Genomic DNA, 10,000 nt, shown 5'->3' on the forward strand with positions numbered 1-10,000 from the left:
TGACCAAGACAGTATATAGGCCTATAGGTGTATTTTTATTTCTATCCAAATATACGATTATTCACTAGAATTTTCAATAGGATATCCGAATACCAAAATATTCGATATAGGCCGTCAGGTCAGACACGTTTTCGTTCAGTTTCGCTCCACTACCAGGGGCACTAAATAATCTCTACTTCATAAAATAGATTTATCAGTAGTAAGTAAGAATCCGTGGAGTTCACCCTGTGAAAACCCGCCAATTTTGTGTTTTCGGTGGTGAAACCCCGGCACTATTTTGCGATGAGGCGCAGTGATCTCTCGTGTGGGCGTAGTGCCATTAGGTCGGTAGCGGTGTGATTTAGGTCACATGAGCCAATCAGGTAGCTGCTGCGTTCTCCTCACCATAGCAACCGCATATCAAAAATGGCGACCACAACGTCGGCGAGCGAAGAAGAGCGAAAGGAGAAAAATTTTTAAAAAGAAAGTGGGGAAAAAACTTTGTTCCCGTTCAGGTTTGCCCATCGCTTCAGCTGGCCCCGTCCTCCAAGCCATCTGCATCATTTGTAAAAATAAATTTCAAACTATACTCGTCTGGGATCGGAAGGAACACGGAAGAGGGATCATCTCGCCAAAGCAGAAACATTGTCAGCAGGTATGTGCTACACACACGCGTGCCCATTTCTGTTATTAATGTGACCGATATTTAGTATAGGGTTGAAAATAATTTGTTGCTAGGTTAAGTTTTAAGGCTATAGTTTAGTAAAAACGCGAGCTGCTGAATGATTTATCGAGTGAATCCAACAGTGGTTACCAAACTCGGGTTACCTGTGCCCATCAGTCATAATAGAGAGGCACAGCTACACGCTCCCTTTTCCCCAAACTCTCTCTCATCAACCTCAACAAACACTTTACTTAAATCTGTGATGTGCATATACTGTAAAGAGAGGATGTGACAATAACACTTATAATGTAATTCTTTTTTGTGTAAAGGCGGGTTGCTGCATGCAGATGAGATGATGAAAAATAAATAAATAAAATTGATTCTCTACAAATGAAAAACAGTTGGTTGTTAATTATTACATGCAAATGTGTTTTTTTTTTTTGTCTTCTGTATTTATAATTGTTCTTTGACCAAGAAAGTATATAGGCCTATAGGTGTATTTTTATTTCTATCCAAATATACGATTATTCACTAGAATTTTCAATAGGATATCCGAATACCAAAATATTCGATATAGGCCGTCAGGTCAGACACGTTTTCGTTCAGTTTCGCTCCACTACCAGGGGCACTAAATAATCTCTACTTCATAAAATAGATTTATCAGTAGTAAGTAAGAATCCGTGGAGTTCACCCTGTGAAAACCCGCCAATTTTGTGTTTTCGGTGGTGAAACCCCGGCACTATTTTGCGATGAGGCGCAGTGATCTCTCGTGTGGGCGTAGTGCCATTAGGTCGGTAGCGGTGTGATTTAGGTCACATGAGCCAATCAGGTAGCTGCTGCGTTCTCCTCACCATAGCAACCGCATATCAAAAATGGCGACCACAACGTCGGCGAGCGAAGAAGAGCGAAAGGAGAAAATTTTTTAAAAAGAAAGTGGGGAAAAAACTTCGTTCCCGTTCAGGTTTGCCCATCGCTTCAGCTGGCCGTCCTCCCAGCCATCTGCATCATTTGTAAAAATAAATTTCAAACTATACTCGTCTGGGATCGGAAAGGAACACGGAAGAGGGATCATCTCGCCAAAGCAGAAACATTGTCAGCAGGTATGTGCTACACACACGCGTGCCCATTTCTGTTATTAATGTGACCGATATTTAGTATAGGGTTGAAAATAATTTGTTGCTAGGTTAAGTTTTAAGGCTATAGTTTAGTAAAAACGCGAGCTGCTGAATGATTTATCGAGTGAATCCAACAGTGGTTACCAAACTCGGGTTACCTGTGCCCATCAGTCATAATAGAGAGGCACAGCTACACGCTCCCTTTTCCCCAAACTCTCTCTCATCAACCTCAACAAACACTTTACTTAAATCTGTGATGTGCATATACTGTAAAGAGAGGATGTGACAATAACACTTATAATGTAATTCTTTTTTGTGTAAAGGCGGGTTGCTGCATGCAGATGAGATGATGAAAAATAAATAAATAAAATTGATTCTCTAAAAATGAAAAACAGTTGGTTGTTAATTATTACATGCAAATGTGTTTTTTTTTTGTCTTCTGTATTTATAATTGTTCTTTGACCAAGAAAGTATATAGGCCTATAGGTGTATTTTTATTTCTATCCAAATATACGATTATTCACTAGAATTTTCAATAGGATATCCGAATACCAAAATATTCGATAGCTGCAGCACTAATAATACTAATTTTGAGTTGTAGCACGCCCACACGAGTTATTTTACCACACACCTGTGTCAAAACTAGCTTACTGCACACACTGCACCCCAACTTCAAATTTTTGCTAACATAATAATAATAACAACAACAACAACAACAACAACAACAATAATAATAATAATAATATATTATGAATTTTGTTGGATCCAAAAGCAACTTACATAATTATATATTATATGATTGTATTTGTCTTATTTTCAAATGTTTAAATATTTTCTTGATTTGAACAAATATAATTGTTTTGAATAATCTTGATTTCATTTATTACCAAAATAATTGTGATGAGTATTTTTTTCCATAATAGAGCAGCCCTAGTGTGATGTGAATATGTGTATCTTGTGCTCATCTTTCCCTTTAATTTTCTATTTCAGGCAGGATATACTGAAACGAAGATTCAGGCGTGATTTCCCCCAGCTGGTTTTTCACACCCCTTTCCAGCAACAACTCTGAAATGGTTTTTGTAGAGACATTATCAACAACTGACAAACTTTTACACAGGGTACCTCACTCATCAGATACATCAACTACTGAGTCTACTGACGTAAGCCAAGAAAGTGACACTAACACATAGCTGGTACAACATCAGGTTGTAAAATTACAGGGCATACGAGGACACTTTACAGTGCAGGGCTGTAAAATCTATGTAAAATCTGCCATTTTGTTTGTTTCATTATCAAGATGTTAACTCTCCATTTTAACACTTTTCAAGCAAAAATAAAAATGTCTGTATTCCATTTTCCACAAAAAAATGCCCAAAACAAAGCTGTTCCATTGAAGTTCCATGGGTTTATTGTGAATGCACATTTGATTTTTATTTTATTTTTTTATTTTTTTTAATTAATATTTTATTGTGTGTCGGGCATAAATAACATGCTGTGATGACATAATCTGATGCTTTAATAAATATTCTATATGTTATAATAATCTGGGCTCTGAATGCATCTATTTTCATCTAGTCCATTTTGCCTTGTTCCAGGTTTGTGGTGCATTGTAGTATTTTTGGCCAATGTATGCTGCTTCGTTCCCGTTCAGGTTTGCCCATCGCTTCAGCTGGCCCCGTCCTCCCAGCCATCTGCATCATTTGTAAAAATAAATTTCAAATTATACTCGTCTGGGATCGGAAGGAACACGGAAGAGGGATCATCTCGCCAAAGCAGAAACATTGTCAGCAGGTATGTGCTACACACACGCGTGCCCATTTCTGTTATTAATGTGACCGATATTTAGTATAGGGTTGAAAATAATTTGTTGCTAGGTTAAGTTTTAAGGCTATAGTTTAGTAAAAACGCGAGCTGCTGAATGATTTATCGAGTGAATCCAACAGTGGTTACCAAACTCGGGTTACCTGTGCCCATCAGTCATAATAGAGAGGCACAGCTACACGCTCCCTTTTCCCCAAACTCTCTCTCATCAACCTCAACAAACACTTTACTTAAATCTGTGATGTGCATATACTGTAAAGAGAGGATGTGACTATAACACTTACAATGTAATTCTTTTTTGTGTAAAGGCGGGTTGCTGCATGCAGATGAGATGATGAAAAATAAATAAATAAAATTGATTCTCTACAAATGAAAAACAGTTGGTTGTTAATTATTACATGCAAATGTGTTTTTTTTTTTTGTCTTCTGTATTTATAATTGTTCTTTGACCAAGAAAGTATATAGGCCTATAGGTGTATTTTTATTTCTATCCAAATATACGATTATTCACTAGAATTTTCAATAGGATATCCGAATACCAAAATATTCGATATAGGCCGTCAGGTCAGACACGTTTTCGTTCAGTTTCGCTCCACTACCAGGGGCACTAAATAATCTCTACTTCATAAAATAGATTTATCAGTAGTAAGTAAGAATCCGTGGAGTTCACCCTGTGAAAACCCGCCAATTTTGTGTTTTCGGTGGTGAAACCCCGGCACTATTTTGCGATGAGGCGCAGTGATCTCTCGTGTGGGCGTAGTGCCATTAGGTCGGTAGCGGTGTGATTTAGGTCACATGAGCCAATCAGGTAGCTGCTGCGTTCTCCTCACCATAGCAACCGCATATCAAAAATGGCGACCACAACGTCGGCGAGCGAAGAAGAGCGAAAGGAGAAAAATTTTTAAAAAGAAAGTGGGGAAAAAACTTTGTTCCCGTTCAGGTTTGCCCATCGCTTCAGCTGGCCCCGTCCTCCAAGCCATCTGCATCATTTGTAAAAATAAATTTCAAACTATACTCGTCTGGGATCGGAAGGAACACGGAAGAGGGATCATCTCGCCAAAGCAGAAACATTGTCAGCAGGTATGTGCTACACACACGCGTGCCCATTTCTGTTATTAATGTGACCGATATTTAGTATAGGGTTGAAAATAATTTGTTGCTAGGTTAAGTTTTAAGGCTATAGTTTAGTAAAAACGCGAGCTGCTGAATGATTTATCGAGTGAATCCAACAGTGGTTACCAAACTCGGGTTACCTGTGCCCATCAGTCATAATAGAGAGGCACAGCTACACGCTCCCTTTTCCCCAAACTCTCTCTCATCAACCTCAACAAACACTTTACTTAAATCTGTGATGTGCATATACTGTAAAGAGAGGATGTGACAATAACACTTATAATGTAATTCTTTTTTGTGTAAAGGCGGGTTGCTGCATGCAGATGAGATGATGAAAAATAAATAAATAAAATTGATTCTCTACAAATGAAAAACAGTTGGTTGTTAATTATTACATGCAAATGTGTTTTTTTTTTTTGTCTTCTGTATTTATAATTGTTCTTTGACCAAGAAAGTATATAGGCCTATAGGTGTATTTTTATTTCTATCCAAATATACGATTATTCACTAGAATTTTCAATAGGATATCCGAATACCAAAATATTCGATATAGGCCGTCAGGTCAGACACGTTTTCGTTCAGTTTCGCTCCACTACCAGGGGCACTAAATAATCTCTACTTCATAAAATAGATTTATCAGTAGTAAGTAAGAATCCGAGGAGTTCACCCTGTGAAAACCCGCCAATTTTGTGTTTTCGGTGGTGAAACCCCGGCACTATTTTGCGATGAGGCGCAGTGATCTCTCGTGTGGGCGTAGTGCCATTAGGTCGGTAGCGGTGTGATTTAGGTCACATGAGCCAATCAGGTAGCTGCTGCGTTCTCCTCACCATAGCAACCGCATATCAAAAATGGCGACCACAACGTCGGCGAGCGAAGAAGAGCGAAAGGAGAAAAATTTTTAAAAAGAAAGTGGGGAAAAAACTTCGTTCCCGTTCAGGTTTGCCCATCGCTTCAGCTGGCCGTCCTCCCAGCCATCTGCATCATTTGTAAAAATAAATTTCAAACTATACTCGTCTGGGATCGGAAAGGAACACGGAAGAGGGATCATCTCGCCAAAGCAGAAACATTGTCAGCAGGTATGTGCTACACACACGCGTGCCCATTTCTGTTATTAATGTGACCGATATTTAGTATAGGGTTGAAAATAATTTGTTGCTAGGTTAAGTTTTAAGGCTATAGTTTAGTAAAAACGCGAGCTGCTGAATGATTTATCGAGTGAATCCAACAGTGGTTACCAAACTCGGGTTACCTGTGCCCATCAGTCATAATAGAGAGGCACAGCTACACGCTCCCTTTTCCCCAAACTCTCTCTCATCAACCTCAACAAACACTTTACTTAAATCTGTGATGTGCATATACTGTAAAGAGAGGATGTGACAATAACACTTATAATGTAATTCTTTTTTGTGTAAAGGCGGGTTGCTGCATGCAGATGAGATGATGAAAAATAAATAAATAAAATTGATTCTCTAAAAATGAAAAACAGTTGGTTGTTAATTATTACATGCAAATGTGTTTTTTTTTTTGTCTTCTGTATTTATAATTGTTCTTTGACCAAGAAAGTATATAGGCCTATAGGTGTATTTTTATTTCTATCCAAATATACGATTATTCACTAGAATTTTCAATAGGATATCCGAATACCAAAATATTCGATAGCTGCAGCACTAATAATACTAATTTTGAGTTGTAGCACGCCCACACGAGTTATTTTACCACACACCTGTGTCAAAACTAGCTTACTGCACACACTGCACCCCAACTTCAAATTTTTGCTAACATAATAATAATAACAACAACAACAACAACAACAACAACAACAATAATAATAATAATATATTATGAATTTTGTTGGATCCAAAAGCAACTTACATAATTATATATTATATGATTGTATTTGTCTTATTTTCAAATGTTTAAATATTTTCTTGATTTGAACAAATATAATTGTTTTGAATAATCTTGATTTCATTTATTACCAAAATAATTGTGATGAGTATTTTTTTCCATAATAGAGCAGCCCTAGTGTGATGTGAATATGTGTATCTTGTGCTCATCTTTCCCTTTAATTTTCTATTTCAGGCAGGATATACTGAAACGAAGATTCAGGCGTGATTTCCCCCAGCTGGTTTTTCACACCCCTTTCCAGCAACAACTCTGAAATGGTTTTTGTAGAGACATTATCAACAACTGACAAACTTTTACACAGGGTACCTCACTCATCAGATACATCAACTACTGAGTCTACTGACGTAAGCCAAGAAAGTGACACTAACACATAGCTGGTACAACATCAGGTTGTAAAATTACAGGGCATACGAGGACACTTTACAGTGCAGGGCTGTAAAATCTATGTAAAATCTGCCATTTTGTTTGTTTCATTATCAAGATGTTAACTCTCCATTTTAACACTTTTCAAGCAAAAATAAAAATGTCTGTATTCCATTTTCCACAAAAAAATGCCCAAAACAAAGCTGTTCCATTGAAGTTCCATGGTTTTATTGTGAATGCACATTTGATTTTTATTTTATTTTTTTATTTTTTTTAATTAATATTTTATTGTGTGTCGGGCATAAATAACATGCTGTGATGACATAATCTGATGCTTTAATAAATATTCTATATGTTATAATAATCTGGGCTCTGAATGCATCTATTTTCATCTAGTCCATTTTGCCTTGTTCCAGGTTTGTGGTGCATTGTAGTATTTTTGGCCAATGTATGCTGCTTCGTTCCCGTTCAGGTTTGCCCATCGCTTCAGCTGGCCCCGTCCTCCCAGCCATCTGCATCATTTGTAAAAATAAATTTCAAATTATACTCGTCTGGGATCGGAAGGAACACGGAAGAGGGATCATCTCGCCAAAGCAGAAACATTGTCAGCAGGTATGTGCTACACACACGCGTGCCCATTTCTGTTATTAATGTGACCGATATTTAGTATAGGGTTGAAAATAATTTGTTGCTAGGTTAAGTTTTAAGGCTATAGTTTAGTAAAAACGCGAGCTGCTGAATGATTTATCGAGTGAATCCAACAGTGGTTACCAAACTCGGGTTACCTGTGCCCATCAGTCATAATAGAGAGGCACAGCTACACGCTCCCTTTTCCCCAAACTCTCTCTCATCAACCTCAACAAACACTTTACTTAAATCTGTGATGTGCATATACTGTAAAGAGAGGATGTGACTATAACACTTACAATGTAATTCTTTTTTGTGTAAAGGCGGGTTGCTGCATGCAGATGAGATGATGAAAAATAAATAAATAAAATTGATTCTCTACAAATGAAAAACAGTTGGTTGTTAATTATTACATGCAAATGTGTTGTTTTTTTTTGTCTTCTGTATTTATAATTGTTCTTTGACCAAGAAAGTATATAGGCCTATAGGTGTATTTTTATTTCTATCCAAATATACGATTATTCACTAGAATTTTCAATAGGATATCCGAATACCAAAATATTCGATATAGGCCGTCAGGTCAGACACGTTTTCGTTCAGTTTCGCTCCACTACCAGGGGCACTAAATAATCTCTACTTCATAAAATAGATTTATCAGTAGTAAGTAAGAATCCGTGGAGTTCACCCTGTGAAAACCCGCCAATTTTGTGTTTTCGGTGGTGAAACCCCGGCACTATTTTGCGATGAGGCGCAGTGATCTCTCGTGTGGGCGTAGTGCCATTAGGTCGGTAGCGGTGTGATTTAGGTCACATGAGCCAATCAGGTAGCTGCTGCGTTCTCCTCACCATAGCAACCGCATATCAAAAATGGCGACCACAACGTCGGCGAGCGAAGAAGAGCGAAAGGAGAAAAATTTTTAAAAAGAAAGTGGGGAAAAAACTTTGTTCCCGTTCAGGTTTGCCCATCGCTTCAGCTGGCCCCGTCCTCCAAGCCATCTGCATCATTTGTAAAAATAAATTTCAAACTATACTCGTCTGGGATCGGAAGGAACACGGAAGAGGGATCATCTCGCCAAAGCAGAAACATTGTCAGCAGGTATGTGCTACACACACGCGTGCCCATTTCTGTTATTAATGTGACCGATATTTAGTATAGGGTTGAAAATAATTTGTTGCTAGGTTAAGTTTTAAGGCTATAGTTTAGTAAAAACGCGAGCTGCTGAATGATTTATCGAGTGAATCCAACAGTGGTTACCAAACTCGGGTTACCTGTGCCCATCAGTCATAATAGAGAGGCACAGCTACACGCTCCCTTTTCCCCAAACTCTCTCTCATCAACCTCAACAAACACTTAACTTAAATCTGTGATGTGCATATACTGTAAAGAGAGGATGTGACAATAACACTTATAATGTAATTCTTTTTTGTGTAAAGGCGGGTTGCTGCATGCAGATGAGATGATGAAAAATAAATAAATAAAATTGATTCTCTACAAATGAAAAACAGTTGGTTGTTAATTATTACATGCAAATGTGTTTTTTTTTTTTTGTCTTCTGTATTTATAATTGTTCTTTGACCAAGAAAGTATATAGGCCTATAGGTGTATTTTTATTTCTATCCAAATATACGATTATTCACTAGAATTTTCAATAGGATATCCGAATACCAAAATATTCGATATAGGCCGTCAGGTCAGACACGTTTTCGTTCAGTTTTGCTCCACTACCAGGGGCACTAAATAATCTCTACTTCATAAAATAGATTTATCAGTAGTAAGTAAGAATCCGTGGAGTTCACCCTGTGAAAACCCGCCAATTTTGTGTTTTCGGTGGTGAAACACCGGCACTATTTTGCGATGAGGCGCAGTGATCTCTCGTGTGGGCGTAGTGCCATTAGGTCGGTAGCGGTGTGATTTAGGTCACATGAGCCAATCAGGTAGCTGCTGCGTTCTCCTCACCATAGCAACTGCATATCAAAAATGGCGACCACAACGTCGGCGAGCGAAGAAGAGCGAAAGGAGAAAATTTTTTAAAAAGAAAGTGGGGAAAAAACTTTGTTCCCGTTCAGGTTTGCCCATCGCTTCAGCTGGCCCCGTCCTCCAAGCCATCTGCATCATTTGTAAAAATAAATTTCAAACTATACTCGTCTGGGATCGGAAGGAACACGGAAGAGGGATCATCTCGCCAAAGCAGAAACATTGTCAGCAGGTATGTGCTACACACACGCGTGCCCATTTCTGTTATTAATGTGACCGATATTTAGTATAGGGTTGAAAATAATTTGTTGCTAGGTTAAGTTTTAAGGCTATAGTTTAGTAAAAACGCGAGCTGCTGAATGATTTATCGAGTGAATCCAACAGTGGTTACCAAACTCGGGTTACCTGTGCCCATCAGTCATAATAGAGAGGCACA

At 38.1% G+C, this 10,000-nt stretch overlaps 1 protein-coding gene across 5 annotated transcripts in view; it reads left to right on the plus strand.

Moving 5' to 3' along the window:
* LOC144006368 (uncharacterized) overlaps positions 1-10,000 on the plus strand; it is a 13,843-nt gene that overhangs the window by 3,128 nt on the left and 715 nt on the right. Inside the window, exons 2-6 of one of the 5 annotated variants that reach the window (XM_077505174.1) lie at positions 495-1,743; positions 2,749-3,549; positions 4,520-4,659; positions 6,775-8,685; positions 9,657-10,000. The exon at positions 9,657-10,000 is cut by the window's right edge and continues 715 nt beyond it. In XM_077505174.1, the coding sequence (XP_077361300.1) occupies positions 3,388-3,549; positions 4,520-4,659; positions 6,775-6,853 (381 nt within the window). In that variant the 5' untranslated portion in view covers positions 495-1,743; positions 2,749-3,387 and the 3' untranslated portion in view covers positions 6,854-8,685; positions 9,657-10,000. Of the gene's footprint in view, positions 1-149; positions 1,744-2,748; positions 5,769-6,774; positions 8,924-9,656 lie in introns of those variants that run through there. The other 4 variants (XR_013279787.1, XM_077505173.1, XR_013279786.1 and 1 more) reach the window with 4 other exon arrangements.

Source organism: Festucalex cinctus, chromosome 18 (genome assembly GCF_051991245.1).
Source record: "Festucalex cinctus isolate MCC-2025b chromosome 18, RoL_Fcin_1.0, whole genome shotgun sequence".
NCBI classification, from domain to species: domain Eukaryota; kingdom Metazoa; phylum Chordata; class Actinopteri; order Syngnathiformes; family Syngnathidae; genus Festucalex; species Festucalex cinctus.